General features: G+C 39.7%; 1 protein-coding gene across 1 annotated transcript; it reads left to right on the plus strand.

The window, feature by feature from the left end:
- Positions 1-14487: 14487 nt before the first annotated feature.
- Positions 14488-23025, plus strand: LOC101109151 (methylosome subunit pICln-like). The gene is made up of 2 exons (XM_060407980.1): positions 14488-14890; positions 22949-23025. The coding sequence occupies exons 1-2, from the start codon at positions 14503-14505 to the stop codon at positions 23023-23025; spliced, it is 465 nt and encodes a 154-aa protein (XP_060263963.1). The 5' UTR covers positions 14488-14502.
- Positions 23026-24397: the final 1372 nt, after the last annotated feature.

Here is a 24397-nt window from a genome sequence, read left to right on the forward strand (position 1 = left end):
AATAAGCAAATAGGACCCAATTTAGTTGAAAAGCTTTTGTGTAGAAAAGAAAACTATAAACAAGATGAAAAGATGACCCTCAGAATGGAAGAAAATAATTGCAAACAAAGCATCTAACAAAGCATTCATCTCCAAAATATACAAGAACCTCAATATCAGAAAAGAAACAACCCAATCAAAAAATGGGTAGAAAACCTAAACAGACGTTTCTCCAAAGAAGGCATACAGGTGGCCAAACAAATAAATGAAAAGATGCTCAACACCACTCATTATTGGGGAAATGCAAATCAAAACAACAATGAGATATCCCTCACAGCAGTCAGATTGGCCATCACCAAAAAATCTACAAACAATAAATGCTGGAGAGGATGTGAAGAAAAGGGAACCCTCTTGCACTGTTGGTGGGAATGTGAATTGATACAGCAATTATGGAAAACAGTATGGAGATTCCTTTTAAAAAAACTAGAAATAAAACTACCATATGACCCAGCAATCTCATTACTGGGCATATATCCAGAGAAAACCATAATCCATAAAAATACATATACCCTAATATATATGTTCCCTTGGTATCTCTAAATTTCTTGAAGAGATCTCTAGTCTTTCCCATTCTGTTGTTTCCCTCTATTTCTTTGCATTGACCGCTGAAGAAGGCTTTCTTATCTCTTCTTGCTATTCTTTGAAACTCTGCATTCAGATGCTTATATCTTTCCTTTTCTCCTTTGCTTTTCGTCTCTCTTCTTTTCACAGCTATGTGTAAGGCCTCCCCAGACAGCCATTTTGCTTTCTTGCATTTCTTTTCCATGGGGATGGTCTTGGTCCCTGTCTCCTGTACAATGTCACAAACCTCATTCCATAGTTCATCAGGCACTCTATCTATCAGATCTAGGCCCTGAAATCTATTTCTCACTTCCGGTGTATAATCATAAGGGATTTATGTCATACCTGAATGGTCTAGCAGTTTTCCTTACTTTCTTCAATTTGAGTCTGAATTTGGTAATAAGGAGTTCATGATCTGAGCCACAGTCAGCTCCTGGTCTTGTTTTTGTTGACTATATAGAGCTTCTACATCTTTGGCTGCAAAGAATATAATCAATCTGATTTTGGTGTTGACCATCTGGTGATGTCCATGTGTAGAGTCTTCTCTTGTGTTGTTGGAAGAGGGTATTTGCTATGACCAGTGCATTTTCTTGGCAAAACTCTATTAGTCTTTGCCCTGCTTCATTCCACATTCCAAGGCCAAATTTGCCTGTTACTCCAGGTGTTTCTTGACTTCCTCCTTTTGCATTCCAGTCCCCTATAATGAAAAGGACATCTCTTTTGGGTGTTAGTTCTAAAAGGTCTTGTAGGGCTTCATAAAACCGTTCAACTTCAGCTTCTTCAGCATTACTGGTTGGGGCATAGGCTTGGATAACTGTGATATTAAATGGTTTGCGTTGGAGACGAACAGAGATCATTCTGTCATTTTTGAGATTGCATCCAAGTACTGCATTTCAGACTCTTTTGTTGACCATGATGGCTACTCCATTTCTTCTGAGGGATTCCTGCCCACAGTAGTAGATATTGGTCATCTGAGTTAATTTCCCCATTCCAGTCCATTTTAGGTCGCTGATTCCTAGAAAGTCGACGTTCACCATTGCCATCTCTTGTTTGACCACTTTCAATTTGCCTTGATTCATGGACCTGACATTCCATGTTCCTATGCAATATTGCTCTTTAGAGCATCAGATCTTGCTTCTATCACCAGTCACATCCACAACTGGGTATTGTTTTTGCTTTGGCTCCATCCCTTCATTCTTTCTGGAGTTGTTTCTCCACTAATCTCCAGTAGCATACTGGACACCTAATGACCTGGGGAGTTCCTCTTTTTGTATCCTATCATTTTGCCTTTTCATACTGTTCATGGGGTTCTAAAGGCAAGAATACTGAAGTGGCTTGCCATTCTCTTCTCCAGTGGACCACATTCTGTCAGACCTCTCAACCATGACCCACCTGTCTTGGGTTGCCCTGCAGGCATGGCTTGGTTTCACTTAGTTAGAGAAGGCTGTGGTCCTAGTGTGATTAAATTGGCTAGTTTTCTGTGAGTATGGTTTCATACTCACAGAGATACCAAGGGAACATTTCATGCAAAGATGGGCTTGATAAAGGACAGAAATGGTATGGACCTAACAGAAGCAGAAGATATTAAGAAGAGGTGGCAATAATACATGGAATATCTGAACAAAAAAGATCTTCACGACCCAGATAATCATGATGATGTGGTCACTCATCTAGAGCCAGACATCCTGGAATGTGAAGTTAAGTGGACCTCAGAAAGCATCACTACGAACAAAACTAGTGGAGGTGATGGAATTCCAGTTGAGCTGTTTCAAATCCCAAAAGATGATGCTGTCAAAGTGCTGCACTCAATATGCCAGCAAATTTGGAATACTCAGCAGTGGCCACAGGACTGGAAAAGTTCAGTTTTCATTCCAATCCCAAAGAAAGGCAATGTAAAAGAATGCTCAAACTACCGCACAGTTGCACTCATCTCACATGCTAGTAAAGTACTGCTTAAAATTCTCCAAGCCAGGCTTCAGCAATACTTGAACCATGAACTCCCTGAAGTTCAAGCTGGTTTTAGAAAAGGCAGAGGAACCAGAGATCAAATTGCCAACATCCGCTGGATCATGGAAAAGGCAAGAGAGTTCCAGAAAAGCATCTATTTCTGCTTTATTGACTATGCCAAAGCCTTTGACTGTGTGGATCACAATAAACTGTGGAAAATTCTGAAAGAGATGGGAATACCAGACCACCTGACCTGCCTCTTGAGAAATCTGTATGCAAGTCAGGAAGCAGCAGTTAGAACTGGACATGAAACAACAGACTGGTTCCAAATAGGAAAAGGAGTACGTCAAGGCTGTATATTGTCACCCTGCTTACTTAACTTCTATGCAGAGTACATCATGAGAAACACTGGGCTGGAAGAAGCACAAGCTGGAATCCAGATTGCCGGGAGAAATATCAATAACCTCAGATATGTAGATGACACCACCCTTATGGCAGAAAGTGAAGAGGAACTAAAAGCCTCTAGATGAAAGTGAAAGAGGAGAGTGAAAAAGTTGGCTTAAAGCTCAACATTCAGAAAACGAAGATCATGGCATCCTGTCCCATCACTTCATGGGAAATAGATGGGGAAACAGTAGAAACCATGTCAGACTTTATTTTTTGGGGCTCCAAAATCACTGCAGTTGGTGACTGCAGCCATGAAATTAAAAGACGCTTACTCCTTGGAAGGAAAGTTATGAGCAACCTAGATAGCATATTGAAAAGCCGAGACATTACTTTGCCGACTAAAGTCCGTCTAGTCAAGGCTGTGGTTTTTCCAGTAGTCATGTATGGATGTGAAAGTTGGACTGTGAAGAAGGCTGAGTGCCCAAGAATTGATGCTTTTGAACCGTGGTGTTGGAGAAGACTCTTGAGAGTCCCTTGGACTGCAAGGAGATCCAATCAGTCCATTCTGAAGGAGATCAACCCAGGGATTTCTTCAGAAGGAATGATGCTAAAGCTGAAGCTCCATCACTTTGGCCACCTAATGGGAAGAGTTAACTCATTGGAAAAGACTCTGATGCTGGGAGGGATTGCAGGCAGGAGGAGAAGGGGATGGCAGAGGATGAGAATGCTGGATGGCATCACAGACTCGATGGACGTGAATCTGAGTGAACTCCGGGAGATGGTGATGGACAAGGAGGCCTGGCATTCTGCGATTCATGGGGTCACAAAGAGTTGGACACCACTGAGTGACTGAACTGAACTGAACTGAATATATATGTAGCAGTACTATTTACAACAGCTAAGACATGGAAACAATCTAAATGCCCATTGATAGATGAATGGAAAAAGAAGTTGTGGTACATAGATAAAATGGAATGTTATTCAGCCATAAAAAGGAATGAATTTGAGTCAGTTGAAGTGAGATGGGTGAACCTAGAGCTTGTTATACAGAGTGAAGTAAGTCGGACAGAGAAAGACAAGTGTCTTATATTAATGCATATATATGGAATCTAGAAAAAATGGTACTGATGAAACTATTTGCAAGGCAGGTTTAGACATAGATGTAGAGAATGGACTTGTGGACAGCAGGGGAAGGAGAGGGTGGGACAAATTGAGAGACATATATACACACTACCATGTATAAAATAGATAGCTGATGGGAAGCTGCTGCATAGCACAGGGAACTTAGTTTGGTTCTCTGTAATACATGAACTGTGAAGTTCCTGATGTTCAAGCTGGTTTTAGAAGAGGCAGAGGAACCAGAGATCAAATTGCCAACATCCGCTGGATCATGGAAAAAAGCAAGAGAGTTCCAGAAAAACATCTACTTCTGCTTTATTGACTATGCCAAAACCTTTGACTGTGTGGATCACAATAAACTGTGGAAAATTCTGAAAGAGATGGGAATCCCAGACCCCCTGACCTGCCTCTTGAGAAATCTGTATGCAGGTCAGGAAGCAACAGTTAGAACTGGACATGAAACAACAGACTGGTTCCAAATAGGAAAAGGAGTACGTCAAGGCTGTATATTGTCACCCTGCTTACTTAACTTCTATGCAGAGTACATCATGAGAAACCCTGGGTGGAAGAAGCACAAGCTGGAATCAAGATTGCCAGGAGAAATATCAAAAACCTCAGATATGCAGATGACACCACCCTTATGGCAGAAAGTGAAGAGGAACTAAAAGCCTCTTGATGAAAGTGAAAGAGGAGAGTAAAAACGTTGGCTTAAAGCTCAACATTCAGAAAACGAAGATCATGGCATCCGGTCTCATCACTTCATGGGAAATAGATGGGGAAACAGTGGAAACAGTGTCGGACTTCATTTTTTTAGGCTCCAAAATCACTGCAGATGGTGATTGCAGCCATGAAATTAAAAGATGCTTACTCCTTGGAAGGAAAGTTATGAGCAACCTAGATAGAATATTGAAAAGCAGAGACATTACTTTGCCAACAAAGGTCCGTCTAGTCAAGGCTATAGTTTTCCCAGTAGTCATGTATGGATGTGACAGTTGGACTGTGAAGAAGGCTGAGCACAGAAGAATTGATGCTTTTGAACCGTGGTGTTGGAGAAGACTCTTGAGAGTCCCTTGGACTGCAAGGGGATCCAACCAGTCCATTCTAAAGGTGATCAGTCCTGGGTGCTCTTTGGAAGGAATGATGCTAAAGCTGAAACTTCAGTACTTTGGCCACCTCATGGGAAGAGTTGACTCATTGGAAAAGACTCTGATTTTGGGAGGGATTGAGGGCAGGAGGAGATGGGGACAACAGAGGATGAGATGGCTGGATATTATCACCGACTCAATGGACGTGAGTTTGAGTGAACTCCAGGAGTTGGTGATGGACAGGGAGGCCTGGCATGCTTCATTTCTTGGGATCGCAAAGAGTCAGACACAACTGAGCAACTGAACTGAACTGAACTGCAACTTTATTAATACAGATTTCCTCAATCTGATAAAGGCCATCTACAAAAATCTCAGAGGAAATATCATGCTTAGTGGTTAAAGAGTAAATAAGGCTTCCCATGTAGCTCAGTTGGTAAAGAGTATGCCCGCAAAGCAGGAGACCATGGTTTGACCCCTCGGTCAAGAAGATCCCTTGGAGAAGGAAATGGTGACCCACTCCAGTATTCTTGCCTGGAGAATTCCATGGACAGAAAAGTCTGGCAGGCTACAGTCCATGGGGTCGCAAAGAGTTGGACATGACTGAATGACTTTCACTTTCAAAGACTAAATACTTTCTTCTTGAGATAAGGAAGAAGATGCCCTCCCTTGCCACTTTTGTTTAACATAGTGCTGGTGGTTCTATCCAGGGCAATTAGGCAAGCAAAAGTAATGAAAAGCATCCAACTGAAAAGGAAGAAATAAGTTTATGTCTATTCACAAAAGATACGGTCTGACATATAGAAAATCCTAAAGAATCAGCAAAAATTATTAAAGATAATACATTTCAGCATGGTTGCAAATACAAGATCAATATACAAAAATGAATTATATATCTTATTCACTAACAATGAACAATTCAAAAATGAAATTAAGAAGAATTTCATTTACAACAGAATACAAAAGAATAAAATACTTTGGAACAAAGTTAACAAAAATGTGCAAGGCTTGTATAATGAAATTTATAAAATGTTGTTGAGAAAAATTAAAAAGAAGATCTAACAAATGGAAAGTCATCCCATGTTTATGGATTAGAAGATTGTTAAGATGGAGATACTCCCCCAATCAATTACAGATTCAATGTAATCTACCAAAATCCCAGATGCCTTTTTTTTAAAACAAAAATGACAAAATTATTAGAAAATTTTTATGGAAATACAAAGGACACAGAATAATCAAAGCATTTGCAAAAGAATAAATTTGGAGGACTTAACACTCCCATATTTCAAAACTTACTACAAAATTGTATTCTCCTGATGATTAATGATCATTGAGCATCCTTTTATGTGCTTATTCATCATTTGTATATCTCTTTTGGAGAAATGCCTATCCAAATCCTTTGCCCATTTAAAAAATTGTGGAAAAATATAGTACATAACCTAAACCTTACCATTTAAATGTATAATTTTAAATGTATAATTCAGTGGCATTAAGTACATTTACATTGTTATGCAAACATCATCCAACTCCAGAACTTTCTGTCATTCCAAACCAAAATTCTGTACCCATTAGACAACTATCTGCTTCCCTTCCCCCTCAGACTCTGGTAACCACCTTTCTGCTTTCTGTTTTGTGAATTTGACTGCTCTAGGTATCTCATATAAGTGGAATCATACAATATTTGTTTTATTGTGTCTGGCTTATTTCACTTAATATTTTCAAGATTCATCCATATTGTAGTTTTTATCAGAATCTCATTCATTCTTAAAGCTGAATAATATTCCATTGTATGTATGTACCACATTTTAATCCATTTATCCATTCATCTCTTGATGGACATTTAGGATGCTCACATCTTTTGGCTATTTTGAATAATGCTACTATGAGTATTTCAAGTCCCTGCTTTCAATTATTTGGGTTATATAACTAGATGTGGAATTGCAGAATTAAATAGATCATAACTCTGTTTCATTTTTTGAGGAAATACTATGCTATTTTCCTTAGCAGTCACACCATTTTATATATTCCCTTCAATAACGTATAAGTGCTAAATTTCTTCACATCCTTGCAAGAACTTTTTTTTTGAAAATAACCATCCTCTTGGATATGAGATAGCATCTCACTGTGGTTTTGACTTGCATTTCCCTAACCATTGGAGTTGGAGAGGGAAATGGCAACCCACTCCAGTGTTCTTGCCTGGAAAATCCCATGGACGGAGGAGCCTGGTAGTCTGCGGTCCATGGGGTCGCTAAGAGTCAGACACGACTGAGCGACTTCACTTTCACTTTTCTCTTTCATCCATTGGAGAGGGAAATGGCAACTCACTCCAGTGTTCTTGCCTGGAGAATCCCAGGGACAGGGCAGCCTGGTAGGCTGCCATCTATGGGGTCGCACAAAGTCGGGCATGACTGAAGTGACTTAGCAGTAGCAACCATTGGAGATGTTGAGCATCTGATTCTTCTTTGGAGAAATATCTATTGAAGTTCTCTGTCCATTTTCAAATCAGGTTGCTTGGTTTTGTTACTGTTGAGTTGTAGGTGTTATTTTGGGTATATTCTAGGTATTAATCCCTACATCAATTTCCTATGGTTACCATAACAAAGTATCAAAGACTGGGTAACTTAAACAGCAAAAATAAACTTCCTTGCAATTCCGGAGTCTTAGAAGTCCAAGATCAAGGCGTCAGCAAGTTTCATTTCTTTTTGAGGTCTCTCTTTCCTTGGCTTGTAGATGACCATTTCTTCCTTTCTTTTTTCAAATTAATTGTTATTGGAGTATAGTTGCTTTATAATGTTGTGTTAGTTTCTGCTGTCCAGCAAAGTGAATCAATTACACACACACACACACACACACACACACACACACACACACACACATATACCTCTCCACACTTTTTTAGATTTTCTTCCCATTTAGGTTACCACAGAGCATGGAATAGGGTTTCCTGAGCGCTACAGTAGGTTCTCATTAGTTATCCATTTCATACATAGGGGTGCATATATATCAGTTTCAGTCTCCCAGTTCATCCCAACCTCCCTTTCCCCTTGGTAACTGTAAGTTTGTTGTCTACCTTTGTTATTCTATCTCTGCTTTGTAAATAAGTTCATCTGTACCATTTTCTAATTTCACATATAAACAATATTATATGATATTTGTTGTACTCTTCCCAACTTAACTTCACTCTGTATGACAGTCTCTCCCTTTCTTGTCACATGGTCTTACCTTTGCATTTGTCTGTATCCCAATTTCCTCTTCTTGTAAGGACACCAATCATATTGATTTTATGACCCACCTTCATTTAACTTAACAACTGAGTAACTGAGTATGCATGCAAGCAAAGTTAAATGATTATCCAGGCAAGAATACTGGAGTGGGTTGCCATTTTCTACTCTACATTTAACCTTAATTACCTCTTTAAGGACCTTATCTCCAAATACAGTTACATTCAGAGGTACTGGGGTTTAGGATTTCAACATATAAGGTCGGACATTTGCAATGTCATAACTTTGGAAATCAGATTCTCCCTGTTTGCTTTTAGACCTTACTATACTAATTTTTCCAGAGAAGGCAATGGCACCCCACTCCAGTACTCTTGCCTGGAAAATCCCATGGATGGAGAAGGCTGGTAGGCTGCAGTCCATGGAGTCGCTAAGAGTCGGACATGACTAAGCGACTTCACTTTCACTTTTCTCTTTCATCCATTGGAGAAGGAAATGGCAACCCACTCCAGTGTTCTTGCCTGGAGAATCCCAGGGACAGGGGAGCCTGGTGAGCTGCCATCTATGGGGTTGCACAGAGTTGAACACGACTGAAGTGACATAGCAGCAGCAGCAGCATACTAATTTTTTGAAGACTCTTCCTTGTTGAATATGCTCAGTGATATCTCTGTCCCTCTACCTTTTGTTCAGCTAATTTTTGTATAGAAATTTCCTTGAATTTCAGAAGTAGACATGGTCAAACAAAAAAGATTAACCACTTCTGCAATCTTTCCAGACTGACTTTTTGCTGGTGTAGTGCTTATAGATTTGATAGGCCTGCTCTGAACCTAGGTATCACCTGAGGTGAAAGCTTAAGGTTCTCTCAGGTCATTTGTCAGCAAGACTGAGCATGTGTGTGACTTTCTAAATTCTGCATATATAAGGCTGCTTTTGAATGTTCCCTTCCTCAAGCAAAGCATCCTTTAGTTCTTCAAACATACGTATAATGGCTACTTTGAAGTCCTGCCATGTTTAACCTGACATCTGACCCTTCTCATATGCAGTTTCTGTTGTCTGAATTTTTTCTTTGTATGGTCACATTTTCTTGTTTCTTTGTATGTTTCACTATGTTTTTATTGAAAATTGGACATTTTAGTAATATATTGTAGTAACTGTGGATACTGACTCCCCTCTCTTCTTGCTAGTGCTTGTTTTTGTTGTTGTTTATTCATTTATTTATTTTTAGTGACTTGGCTAAACTACTTTAGCAAAGGCTATTTCCCCGTAGTGTGAAACTGTGGTGTTGGGTTCTCAGCCTTTGGTACCACCACCATGGGATGACAGTAATTTCGGCAGGGTTCATTTTGACTATCTCTTTCCCTGGTCTTTCTGTTAAACTATCTCATTTGATTTCACATACAACTGTCAGTCTTTATTAGTTATTGGCTGATTGTTCTATTGTTTTTACAATGGTCTGGGACATAATTTGCTCCACAATCTGATCTAGTCAGTTTTGTGTAGGGGTAATATTTGAGGTCAAACTTTGAGGTTTGTCAAGATCTCAGCAAAGATTATTTTTTTCTCTATTTTATTCTTTTAAAATTTATTTTAATTGCAGGCTAATTACTTTACAATATTCTGGTGGTTTTTGCCATACATTGACATGAATCAGCCATGGGTATATGTGTGTTCCCCATCCTGAAGCCCCTTCCCACTTCCCTCTCCATCCCATCCCTCTGGATCATCCCAGTGCACCAGCCCTGAGTACCCTGTCTCATATATCAAACCTGGACTGGTGATCTATATCACATACGATAATATTCATGTTTCAATGCTATTCTCTCATATAATCCCACCCTCGCCTTCTCCCACAGAGTCCATATACATCTGTGTCTCTTTTGCTATCTCATGTATAGGGTCATCGTTACCATCTTTCTAAATTCCATATATATGTGTTAGTATACTGTATTGGTGTTTTTCTTTCTGACTTACTTCACTCTGTATAATAGGCTCCAGTTTCATCCACCTCATTAGAACTGATTTAAATCTATTCTGTTTAACAGCTGAGTAATATTCCATTGTGTATATGTGCCACAGCTTTCTTATCCACTCATTTGCTGATGGACATCTAGGTTGCTTCCATGCCCTGGCTATTATAAACAGTGCTGCGATGAACATTGGGGTACATGTGTCTCTTTCAATTCTGGTTTCCTCAGTGTGTATGCGCAGAAGTGGGATTGCTGGGTCATATGGCAATTTTATTTACAGATTTCTAAGTAATCCCCACACTGTTCTCCATTCTGGCTGTACTAGTTTGCATTCCCACCAACAGTGTAAGAGGGTTCCCTTTTCTCCACACCCTCTCCAGCATTTATTGTTTGTAGATTTTTTGATAGCAGCCATTCTGACCAGTGTGAGATGATACCTCATTGTGTTTTGATTTGCATTTCTCTGATAATGAGTGATGTTAAGCATCTTTTGATGTGTTTGTTAGCCGTCTGTATGTCTTCGTTGGAGAAATGTCTGCTTAGTTCTTTGGCCCACTGTTCGATTGGGTCATTTATTTTTCTGGAATTGAGTTGCAAGAGTTGCTTATATATTTTTGAGATTACTTCTTTGTCAGTTGCTTCATTTGCTATTATTTTCTCCCATTCTGAAGGCTGTCTTTCCTGCTTAGAGTTTCCTTCATTGTGCAAAAGCTTTTAAGTTTAAATAGGTCCCATTTGTTTATTTTGGCTTTTATTTCCATTACTTTGGGATGTGGGTCATAGAGGATCCTGCTGTGATTTATGTCTGAGAGTGTTTTGCCTATGTTCTCCTCTAGGAGTTTTATAGTTTCTGATCTTACATTTAGATCTTTAATCCATTTTGAGTTTATTTTTGTGTGCGGTGTTAGAAAGTGATCTAGTTTCATTCTTTTACAAGTGGTTGACCAGTTTTCCCAGTACCACTTGTTAAAGGGATTGTCTTTTCTCCATTGTATATTCTTGTCTCCTTTGTCAAAGATAAGGTGTCCATAGGTGCATGGATTTATCTCTGGGCATTCTATTTTGTTCCATTGATCTATTTTTCTGTCTTTGTGAAAGTACCATAGTGTCTTGATGACTGTAGTTTTGTAGTATAGCCTGAAGTCAGGCAGGTTGATTCCTCCAGTTCCATTCTTCTTTCTCAAGATTGCTTTGGCTATTTGAGTTTTTTTTGTATTTCCATACAAATTGTGAAACTATTTGTTCTAGTTCTCTGAAAAATACCATAGGTAGCTTGCATTGAATCTATAGATGGCTTTGGGTAGTATACTCATTTTCACTATATTGATTCTTCTGGTCCATGAACATGTTATATTTCTCCATCTATTAGTGTCCTCTTTGATTTCTTTCATCAGTGTTTTATAGTTTTCTATGTATAGGTTTTTTGTTTCCTTAGGTAGACATATTCCTAAGTATTTAATTCTTTTCATTGCAATGGTGAATGGAATTGTTTCCTTAATTTCTCTTTCTATTTTCTCATTATTAGTGTATAAGAATGCAAGGGATTTCTGTGTGTTAATTTTATATCCTGCAACTTTACTATATTCATTGATTAGCTCTAGTAATTTTCTGGTGGAGCCTTTAGGGTTTTCTATGTAGAGGATCATGTCATCTGCAAACAGTGAGAGTTTTACTTCTTCTTTTCCAATCTGGATTCCTTTTATCTCTTTTTCTGCTCTGATTGCTGTGGCCAAAACTTCCAAAACTATGTTGAATAGTAGCGGTGAGAGTGGGCACCTTTGTCTTGTTCCTGACTCTAGGGGAAATGCTTTCAATTTTTCACCCTTGAGGATAATGTTTGCTGTGGGTTTGTCATATATAGCATGTATTATGTTGAGGTATGTTTCTTCTAGTCCTGCTTTCTGGAGGGTTTTTACCATAAATGGATGTTGAATTTTGTCAAAGGCTTTCTCTGCATCTATTGAGATAATCATATGGATTTTATCTTTCAATTTGTTAATGTGGTGTATCACATTGATTGATTTACAAATGTTGAAGAATCCTTGCATCCTTGGAATAAAACCCAATTGGTCATGATGTATGATCTTTTAAATATGTTGTTGGATTCTGTTTGCTAGAATTTTGTTAAGGATTTTTGCATCTATGTTCATCAGTGATAATGGCCTGTAGTTTTCTTTTTTTGTGGCATCTTTGTCTGGTTTGGTATTAGGATGATGGTGGCCTCATAGAATGAGTTTGGAAGTTTACCTTCCTCTGCAATTTTCTGGAAGAGTTTGAGTAGGATAGGTATTAGCTCTTCTCGAAATTTTTGATAGAATTCAGCTGTGAAGCTCTCTGGTCATGGGCTTTTGTTTCCAGCCAAGATTCTTACTGATGTAGTTCCCTAGTCCTGTTTGGTTAACTAGCTGCCTTATGGTTTAACTTATTGCTAAATTAATTAAGAGAAACTACTCTTTCAAGAGTGTTCTTAGGCTTCATCTTTCCCAAATACTTTGTTTCAAATAAAGTCAGTTCTTTTGGGGATAGCTCTGGAACTCTTTTCATATGGACAGCCACTCCCCTGGGGGAAAAAATCTTTGGGCCACTGATCTGAGTGCTGAATAAGGCAGTAGACTTTTGTCTTCTCAACTTGCCTCTCTCAGTATGCAACCTTTGCCCTATGCATGAGTTTGGGTAATGTTATTGGGCCACTTGTATTCCTGGCATGTCATGCCTAAGATAGAACCTCTGCTCTATGAGAAGAGAGTTAGGTAGTGGAAGGGAACCCCCTGCTTCTTGACTACATTCACTTCTTCAACTCAGAATTGGAAAGAATGAGAAATGCTGGTGGCCTGCCTCTCCAGGTGAGATATAGTGATTGTTGGCTAGATGCTGAGGCGAGTGAGGGCCTCATCTTTTTGGCCTCATCCACCCACAGTGAAGCTTCCTTCAAGTTGAGTAAGGGAAGAGGTAGGGGAAGGAGAGAGTGGGTCAGGGCTTGAAAGCCACAGACTCTCATTTTTCTTACCAAGCTTTAATAGATTTTCTTTTCTTTCTTTCCTTCTCTCTCTTTCTTTTTTTAAAAATTAATTCATTTATTTTATTTTTTTTAATATAGAAAACCTAAATTTATTTGTTAAGCTATCACAAAGACAAAACAATTATCTGAAATACTTTGAGAACTTCATCCCAATTCCGCTTGTTCTTTAACAGAAACTGACCTGAGAGGCTGGCAATGAAAGGATACAACCTAAGCGGTTATAACAGAACAGACTGATGAAACTTGGTGAAAGGAGCAAAGGCTAGGCAGGAGCACTTGTGTTAGTGGTAGTACGTGTGGCTGGGCTGTTTCTGAAGAGGCTCCCTAGAGTTAACTGACCTGTGTCCCCAGTTAGTAAAAAGATCTTTATCCTTATGGAAATTGCAGAGATTAGGATTTCTCTGAGACCTCTGTTTTTCTTTTTTAAGGAGTTAAGGGTATCTGTAGGCCCTAAGGAGTATAGCTTAGATTCAGCCTCTCTTTCCCACGCAGTCTACCTACGCCTTCAAACGCCAGTGCATTTCCACCACTTAATCCTGCTAGGTTTTGAGGATGCATATAGAGAAGGTGGGAATCATAGGCCTACTCAGAGAGTACACCTAGACACAACAGTTTGGGGTAAATCATAAACTACAAATACCCTTCTGGTTAAGTTAATTCACCTTTGTTAATAAAGGTCATAGTTTCTTGTGCTGGTGACAGCTTCTTGTCTCAGTATACTCTGTCTCAAGAAAGAACTGGTTCAGCTAAGTTTTGGAGAAAGAAAAAGACTTTCATCAACACCCACTCCACAGTGGAAGAGGCACCAAGTTCTCTCCTACAGTTATGAGCAGAATCCTAAAGCAGCATCCATCATTTTCAGTGATCAACATCTGCATCCTCAAACTGTCCAGCAACTGTTGGTGTAGTATCTACCTCCATCCCATCTTCATAATCTCTTATTGAATCTTCTGTCTGGACTCCAGCCATGTTATACTGGCTGCTCACAGACTGAGAAAGCATTCCTTCCAATCTCTCCAGTGTGGCTTGGCCTTCTGCTGTTAAATGGGATAATCCTTCTTCATAGGTATAAAATGTAGGGATGTCCCCCTGCCCTTGTTCATGGGCTTCCACATCATATTCGTCTCCATCGTAATCATCTGAATCTAGCGCTCCTCGCAGTAATGAGCTTCCTCAGAAGTTTCCCGCCGCCCGGGTCGGCTGAGGGCCTACGGCAGCAGCAACCAGACACTGAGGCTGTGCTGAACGGGAAGGGCCTCGGCACCGGCACCCTTTACATCGCTGAAAGCCGCCTGTCTTGGTTAGATGGCTCTGGATTAGGATTCTCTCTGGAATACCCCACCATTAGTTTGCATGCAGTATCCAGGGACCTAAACGCCTATCCGCGAGAGCATCTGTATGTTATGGTGAATGCCAAATTTGGAGAAGAATCAAAAGAATCGGTTGCTGATGAAGAGGAGGAAGATAGTGATGATGACATTGAACCTATTGCTGAGTTTAGATTTGTGCCTAGTGATAAATCAGCATTGGAGGCAATGTTCACTGCAATGTGTAATTCATTTATTTTAATTGGAGGCTAATTACTTTACAATATTGTAGTGTTTTTTGCCATACATTGACATGAATCAGCCATGGGTGTACCTGTGTCCCTTCTTTCTTTCTTTTGCCACACTGTGTGGCCTGGGATCTTGCATTCTCAGACAAAGGATGGAATTCACATCCCCTGTACTGGAAGTGCAGTCTTAAACACTGGACTGCCAGAGAAATCCTAGATTTTCTTGAACAAATGCTTCCTTTGGTGTACGACTTTAGGACAATTTCTAGAGATTTTGAAAGTTTTTTTTTTTTAATTTTCACCAATTTTGTTGTATATATTGGCAATGCTTTTTTAAGATGTAAGAAATTTGAATGCATTTAAAGGCTGAGTCAGGAGAAAAATTAGAAACTGAAGATACAGAAGGGAGAAAGGCAACTGACTGAGCAAGGTTCCTGATGAGATAGCAGTGAATAGGACACAGAACACTTGCTGAAGCATTAGTCAGTAGGAAAAAGGGTGACTCTTTCATTGTTACTTGGGGAAGAAGTGAGGAGAGGACAGGTAGGGGTGCTCACGAGTTTGTAGGTAATTTATGGCAAGGAAGTGAAAAGACATTGCTGTCTGGTGTCTTCTTTTTCCATTAATTAATTTTAATTGGAGGCTAATTACAATATTGTGGTGGTTTTTGCCATACATCGACATGAATCAGCCACGGGTGTACATGTGTCCCACCATCCTGAACCCTCCTCCCACTTCCCTCCCCACACCATCCCTCTGGGTTGTCCCAGAGTACCAGCTTTAAGTGTCCTGCTTCATGCATCGAACTTGCACTGGTAATCTTGTCTGGTGTCTTCTATTGTCAAAGCAGTAGAAAGTGAGGGAAAAGTTAGGTATAGGTGTGAGAGGCCTGAGGAGAGTGGGGTTTGACAAAACTGCTGTGGAGATTGGGATAGAATTTCATGTATCCCTCTGCCTTCAGGAGATGCTCAGAATCGTGTGTATAAATGTCTTAATGTCTCATAAAATCACAGATAAATTTCTGGCCCTGTATGTTTGCTGAGTTAGCTACAAGATTAACTCCTCTGGAATTTAGTCCAAGACAAATGGCCATTTAGACATGTCTGTGTGGTTCCTTTTATCCAGAAAATGGAAACTAGAGAATTCTGCTCCTCACCCCCCTTTCCTGGTACAGCTGTCAGGATGCTTAGGGGCAAACTGAGCCCCCATACTCTATGAGGTGCCTGCTTACATACATTCCCTTGACTTCCTTCTTTTCAGAGGTCTTTGTTCTGTTTTATCCCCACAGGATTGGCTCTCCCCTCTGTTTTAACCTTTAAAGAGAAGGGGTAGGGGAGGGAGCTGCCATTTATAGCTTAAGGTTTAAGGGTGCAGGCTCCGAGGACTCAAATGCTGCCTTTGGGCCCCTGGACAAGTTATTCACACTCTCTACACCTCAGGCTCCTCATCTGTAGCATAGGAAGGATGCTCTTCTTTCATAGACAAAGTTTGTGTGAATTCAATGAGATCATTTATGTAAAGCATTTGGAACCATACTTGGATCTCAGTAAGTGCTTGATAATCCTAAGGATTACAATTATCATCAGATCTTCATTACTCAGTACCAGTGATTTGCAGAGAGGAATTTTCCCAAATTCTCAGAGTGGTCCTGGACTGTAGATTGCTCATGTCCATTGCACAGATGGGGAAAGTGAAGCAGAGCCAGTGAGTGATTTGCCTGCTGCAGAAGTCAAAGCTAGGATTTGAACCCAGGTCTGTGTCTGTCTTGGTATTCCATACTGTCTCTCTGGGTCAGCAGGGTCAAATTAGGCAGGACATCAGAAGCTAAACAGTTTATTTTTATTTTTATTTTTTAAATTTAATATCTTTAATTCTTACATGCATTCCCAAACATGAACCTCCCTCCCACCTCCCTCCCCATAACATCTCTCTGGGTCATCCCCATGCACCAGCCCCTAGCATGCTGCATCCTGCGTCAGACATAGACTGGCCATTCAATTCTTACATGATAGTATACATGTTAGAATGTCATTCTCCCAAATCATCCCACCCTCTCCCTCTCCCTCTGAGTCCAAAGGTCCGTTATACACATCTGTATCTCTTTCCCTGTCTTGCATACAGGGTCGTCATTGCCATCTTCCTAAATTCCATATATATGTGTTAGTATACTGTATTGGTGTTTTTCTTTCTGGCTTACTTCACTCTGTATAATCGGCTCCAGTTTCATCCATCTCATCAGAACTGATTCAAATGAATTCTTTTTAATGGCTGAGTAATACTCCATTGTGTATATGTACCACAGCTTTCTTATCCATTCATCTGCTGATGGACATCTAGGTTGTTTCCATGTCCTGGCTATTATAAACAGTGCTGCGATGAACATTGGGGTACATGTGTCTCTTTCAATTCTGGTTTCCTCGGTGTGTATGCCCAGCAGGGGGATTGCTGGGTCATAAGGCAGTTCTATTTGCAATTTTTAAAGGAATCTCCACACTGTTCTCCATAGTGGCTGTACTAGTTTGCATTCCCACCAACAGTGTAGGAGGGTTCCCTTTTCTCCACACCCTCTCCAGCATTTATTGCTTGCAGATTTTTGGATCGCAGCCATTCTGACTGGTGTGAAGTGGTACCTCATTGTGGTTTTGATTTGCATTTCTCTGATAATGAGTGATGTTGAGCATCTTTTCATGTGTTTGTTAGCCATCCGTATGTCTTCTTTGGAGAAATGTCTATTTAGTTCTTTGGCCCATTTTTTGATTGGGTCGTTTATTTTTCTGGACTTGAGCTGCATAAGTTGCTTGTATATTTTTGAGATTAGTTGTTTGTCAGTTGCTTCATTTGCTATTATTTTCTCCCATTCAGAAGGCTGTCATTTCACCGTGCTTATAGTTTCCTTTGTTGTGCAGAAGCTTTTAATTTTAATTAGATCCCATTTGTTTATTTTTGCTTTTATTTCCAGAATTCTGGGAGGTGGATCATAGAGGATCCTGCTGTGATTTATGTCTGAGAGTGTTTTGCCTATGTTCTCCTCTAGGAGTTTTATAGTTTCTGATCTTACATTTAGATCTTTAATCCATTTTGAGTTTATTTTTGTGTGCGGTGTTAGAAAGTGATCTAGTTTCATTCTTTTACAAGTGGTTGACCAGTTTTCCCAGCACCACTTGTTAAAGAGATTGTCTTTACTCCATTGTATATTCTTGCCTCCTTTGTCAAAGATAAGGTGTCCATATGTGTGTGGATTTATCTCTGGGCTTTCTATTTTGTTCCCTTGATCTATTTGTCTGTCTTTGTGCCAGTACCATACTGTCTTGATGACTGTGGCTTTGTAGTAGAGCCTGAAGTCAGGCAAGTTGATTCCTCCAGTCCCATTCTTCTTTCTCAAGATTGCTTTGGCTATTCGAGGTTTTTGTATTTCCATACAAATCTTGAAATTATTTGTTCTAGTTCTGTGAAAAATGTGGCTGGTAGCTTGATAGGGATTGCATTGAATTTGTAAATTGCTTTGGGTAGTATACTCATTTTCACTATATTGATTCTTCCGATCCATGAACATGGTATATTTCTCCATCTATTAGTGTCCTCTTTGATTTCTTTCATCAGTGTTTTATAGTTTTCTATATATAGGTCTTTAGTTTCTTTAGGTAGATATATTCCTAAGTATTTTATTCTTTTCGTTGCAATGGTGAATGGAATTGTTTCCTTAATTTCTTTTTCTACTTTCTCATTATTCGTGTATAGGAATGCAAGGGATTTCTGTGTGTTGATTTTATATCCTGCAACTTTACTATATTCATTGACTAGCTCTAGTAATTTTCTGGTGGAGTCTTTAGGGTTTTCCATGTAGAGGATCATGTCATCTGCAAACAGTGAGAGTTTTACTTCTTCTTTCCAATTTGGATTCCTTTTATTTCTTTTTCTGCTCTGATTGCTGTGGCCAAAACTTCCAGAACTATGTTGAATAGTAGCGGTGAAAGTGGACACCCTTGTCTTGTTCCTGACTTTAGGGAAATGCTTTCAATTTTTCACCATTGAGGATAATGTTTGCTGTGGGTTTGTCATAGATAGCTTTTATTATGTTGAGGTATGTTCCTTCTATTCCTGCTTTCTGGAGAGTTTTTATCATAAATGGATGTTGAATTTTGTCAAAGGCCTTCTCTGCATCTATTGAGATAATCATATGGTTTTTATTTTTCAATTTGTTAATGTGGTGAATTACATTGATTGATTTGCGGATATTGAAGAATCCTTGCATCCCTGGGATAAAGCCCACTTGGTCATGGTGTATGATCTTTTTAATGTGTTGTTGGATTCTGATTGCTAGAATTTTGTTGAGGATTTTTGCATCTATGTTCATCAGTGATATTGGCCTGTAGTTTTCTTTTTTTGTGACATCTTTGTCAGGTTTTGGTATTAGGGTGATGGTGGCCTCATAGAATGAGTTTGGAAGTTTACCTTCCTCTGCAATTTCTGGAAGAGTTTGAGGAGGATAGGTGTTAGCTCTTCTCAAAATTTTTGGTAGAATTCAGCTGTGAAGCCGTCTGGACCTGGGCTTTTGTTTGCTGGAAGATTTCTGATTACAGTTTCAATTTCCGTGCTTGTGATGGGTCTGTTAAGATTTTCTATTTCTTCCTGGTTCAGTTTTGGAAAATTGTACTTTTCTAAGAATTTGTCCATTTCTTCCACGTTGTCCATTTTATTGGCATACAACTGCCGATAGTAGTCTCTTATGATCCTTGGTATTTCTGTGTTGTCTGTTGTGATCTCTCCATTTTCATTTCTAATTTTATTGATTTGATTTTTCTCTCTTTGCTTCTTGATGAGTCTGGCTAATGGTTTGTCAATTTTATTTATCCTTTCAAAGAACCAGCTTTTGGCTTTGTTGATTTTTGCTATGGTCTCTTTTGTTTCTTTTGCATTTATTTCTGCCCTAATTTTTAAGATTTCTTTCCTTCTACTAACTCTGGGGTTCTCCAACTCTTCCTTTTCTAGTTGCTTTAGTTGTAGAGTTAGGTTATTTATTTGACTTTTTTCTTGTTTCTTGAGGTATGCCTGTATTGCTATGAACTTTCCTCTTAGCTTGCTTTTATAGTGTCCCACAGGTTTTGGGTTGTTGTGTTTTCATTTTCATTAGTTTCTATGCATATTTTGATTTCTTTTTTGATTTCTTCTGTGATTTGTTGGTTATTCAGAAGTGTGTTGTTCATCCTCCATATGTTGGAATTTTTAATAGTTTTTCTCCTGTAATTGAGATCTAATCTTATTGCATTATGGTCAGAAAAGATGCTTGGAATGATTTCGATTTTTTTGAATTTTTCAAGTTTAGATTTATGGCCCAGGATGTGATCTATCCTGGAGAAGGTTCCATGAGCACTTGAAAAAAGGTGAAATTCATTGTTTTGGGGTGAAATGTCCTATAGATATCAATTAGGTCTAACTGATTTAATGTATCATTTAAAGTTTGCGTTTCTTTGTTAATTTTCTGTTTAGTTGATCTGTCCATAGGTGTGAGTGGGGTATTAAAGTCTCCCACTATTATTGTGTTATTGTTGATTTCCCCTTTCATACTTGTTAGCATTTGTCTTACATATTGCGGTGCTCCTATATTGGGTGCATATATATTTATAATTGTTATATCTTCTTCTTGGATTGTTCCTTTGATCATTATGTAGTGGCCTTCTTTGTCTCTTTTCACAGCCTTTGTTTTAAAGTCTATTTTATCGGATATGAGTATTGCCACTCCTGCTTTCTTTTGGTCTCTATTTGCATGGTATATCTTTTCCAGCCCTTCACTTTCAGTCTGTATGTGTCCCTTGTTTTGAGGTGGGTCTCTTGTAAGCAGCATATAGAGGGTTCTTGTTTTTGTATCCATTCGGCCAGTCTTTGTCTTTTGGTTGGGGCGTTCAACCCATTTACGTTTAAGGTAATTATTGATAAGTATGATCCCATTACCATTTACTTTATTGTTTGGGGTTTGGGTTTATACACCCTTTTCGTGTTTCCTGTCTAGAGGATATCCTTTAGAATTTGTTGGAGAGCTGGTTTGGTGGTGCTGAATTCTCTCAGCTTTTGCTTGTCTGTAAAGCTTTTGATTTCTCCTTCGTATTTGAATGAGATCCTTGCTGGGTACAGTAATCTGGGCTGTAGGTTATTGTCTTTCATCACTTTAAGTATGTCTTGCCATTCCCTCCTGGCCTGAAGAGTTTCTATTGAAAGATCAGCTGTTATCCTTATGAGAATCCCCTTGTGTGTTATTTGTTGTTTTTCCCTTGCTGCTTTTAATATTTGTTCTTTGTGTTTGATCTTTGTTAATTTGATTAATATGTGTCTTGGGGTGTTTCGCCTTGGGTTAATCCTATTTGGAACTCTCTGTGTTTCTTGGACTTGGGTGATTATTTCCTTCCCCATTTTAGGGAAGTTTTCAACTATTATCTCCTCAAGGATTTTCTCATGATCTTTCTTTCTGTCTTCTTCTTCTGGGACTCCTATAATTCGAATGTTGGAGCGTTTCATATTGTCCTGGAGGTCTCTGAGATTGTCCTCATTTCTTTTAATTCGTTTTTCTTGTTTCCTCTCTGATTCATTTATTTCTACCATTCTATCTTCTATTTCACTAATCCTATCTTCTGCCTCCGTTATTCTACTATTTGTTGCCTCCAGAGTGTTTCTGATCTCATTTATTGCGTTATTCATTATATTTTGGCTCTTTTTTATTTCTTCTAGGTCCTTGTTAAACCTTTCTTGCATCTTCTCAATCCTTGTCTCTAGGCTATTTATCTGTGTTTCCATTTTGATTTCAAGATTTTGGATCATTTTCACTATCAATATTCGGAATTCCTTCTCCGGTAGATTCCCTACTTCTTCCTCTTTTGTTTGGTTTGGTGGGCAACTCTCCTGTTCCTTTGCCTGCTGAGTATTCCTCTGTCTCTTCATCTTGGTTATATTGCTGCGTTTGGGGTGGCCTTTTTATATTCTGGTAATTTGTGGAGTTCTCTTTATTATGGAGCTTCCTCACTTTGGGTGGGGTTCTATCAGTGGCTTGTCAAGGTTTCCTGGTTAGGGAGGCTTGTGTTGGAGTTTTGGCGGGTGGAGCTAGGTTTCTTCTCTCTGGAGTGCAGTGGAGTGACCTGTTTTTGAAGACAATGGTCTGCTTTTCTGGTTGCCTGATGTCCTCTGCCAGCCTACAGAAGTTGTTTTGTGGAGTTTGCTCGGCGTTGAAATGTTCTTTTGAGGAATTTGTGAGGGAGAAAGTGATCTTCCCGTCCTATTCCTCCGCCATCTTTCCCTCCCCTCCTAAACAGTTTAGTGAGAGTGACCACATGGCATGGATGATTTCTCTGTGCCTGTCTACTTGTCCCTCAGAAGAGTTCTCTAGGCCAGATCACAGATTCTCCAATCTGACTGGACATCAAGTTCATTCACAAATGGGTTAAAAACATAGATTCCTGGGCCCCTCTACAATTTACTAAGGCAGACTCCAGGAGGGTGAGGCCTAGGAATCTGTATTCAGACAGCTCACATAGCGATTCTGTTGTAGCAAGTGTGGCTTTCAAATGCTTCAAGATGAAGTTTGAAGCAAAGCTGGCAGCCTGGATGTCTCCCTGGCCTACAGGCCCTGAGATATCCTCTAAGGTAGGCTGTCTTTCACACTGTCATCCCATTGCCTTCCATTCTCAGTGGTAATTCCAGAGTAAAGCAAGTGCAGCCTCTGCATCTCTTAGCAAAATATATAGGAAAAGGTGACTGATCAACTCATTCAATGATTCCCTCATTTACACTTATATACTGATTCATTCATGCATTTACTCATTTTACAATCACTCACTCTTTCCTTTACTCACATTCACCCACTTCCCTTGTCTCTCACATATACTCTCTTCATCAATTAGAATGCTATCAAAAAACAGATGGCTCACCTAGTGGGTAAACTGAAGACAAATTAGTGAAGACTTAAGTCTCCTGGGACACAAAGTACTCTGGGTGCTCCCCATCCACTATCTAACATGACACTAACAGAGACTAGGTTGGGTGAGCTAATGTTTTCATGTTACCTGCAGGGTATATGAGGCCAGACCTGGTCCAGGACATGCCCCAGGCCACAAGGGGACCCTGTGAGGGAACCAGGGTAGATTAAACCCCATCACTTGTCTCCCAGTCAGGATTCCTTCCACCAGAGCACAGTGACTGCTGACTCATAATTCATAATTAGAATGTATGGACGTAATGCCTATCAATTCAGTTCAGTTACTCAGTCGTGTCTGTCTCTTTGTGACTCCGTGGACTGCAGCATACCCAGCCTCCCTGTCCATCACCAACTCCCAGAGCTTGCTCAAAATCATGTCCATTGAATCAGTGATGTCATCCAACCATCTCATCCTCTGTTGTCCCCTTCTCCTCCCATGTTCAATCTTTCCCAGCATCAGGGTCTTTTCCAATGAGTCACTTCTTCCCATCAGGTGGCCAAAGTATTGGAGTTTCAGCTTTAGCATTAGTCCTTTCAAGAATATTCAGGACTGATTTCCTTCAGGATTGATTGGTTGGATCTCCTTGCTTCTGGACTCTCAAGAGTCTTCTCCAACACCACAGTTCAAAGACATCAATTCTTTGGTGCTCAGCTTTCTTTATAGGCCAACTCTCCCATTCCAGTCATGACTACTGGGAAAACATAGTTTTGACTAGACGGATTTCTGTTGGCAAAGTAATGTCTCCGCTTTTTAATATGCTGTCTAGGTTGGTCATAGCTTTTCTTCCAAGGAGCAAGCATCTTTTAATTTCAAGGCTGCAGTCACCATCTGCAGTGATTTTGGAGCCCCCCCAAAATAAAGTCTGTCACTGTTTCCATTGTTTCCCCGTCTATTTACCATGTAATGATGGGACCAGATGCCATGATCTTTGTTTTCTGAATCTTGAGTTTTAAGCCAAAATTTTCACTCTCCTCTTTCAATTTCATCAAGAGGCTCTTTAGTTCTTCGCTTTATGCCATAAGGGTGGTGTCATCTGCATATCTGTGGTTATTGATATTTCTCCCAGAAACTTCATTCCAGCTTGTGCTTCATCCAGCCCGGCATTTTGCATCATGCAGTGAAAGTCGCTCAGTTGTGTCCAACTCTTTGCCAACCTATGGACTATACAGTCCAGGGAATTCTCCAGGCCAGAATGCTGGAGTGGGTAGCCTTTCCCTTCTCCAGGGTATCTTCCAAACCCAGAGATCGAACCCAGGTCCCCCACATTGCAGGCAGATTCTTTACGAGCTGAGCCACAAGGGAACCCCAGGAATACTGGAGTGGGTAGCCTATTCCTTCTTCAGCGGATCTTCCTGACCCAGGAATCGAACTGGGGTCTCCTGAATTGCAGGAGGATTCTTTACCAACTGAGCTTGAAGTATTCTGCATATAAGCTAAATAAGCAGGGTGACAATATATAGCCTCGACGTACTCTTTTCCCAATTTGGAACCAGTCTGTTGTTCTATATCCAGTTCTAACTGTTGCTTCTTGATCTGCACACA

Source organism: Ovis aries, chromosome X, assembly GCF_016772045.2.
Source record: "Ovis aries strain OAR_USU_Benz2616 breed Rambouillet chromosome X, ARS-UI_Ramb_v3.0, whole genome shotgun sequence".
NCBI classification, from domain to species: Eukaryota; Metazoa; Chordata; class Mammalia; order Artiodactyla; family Bovidae; genus Ovis; species Ovis aries.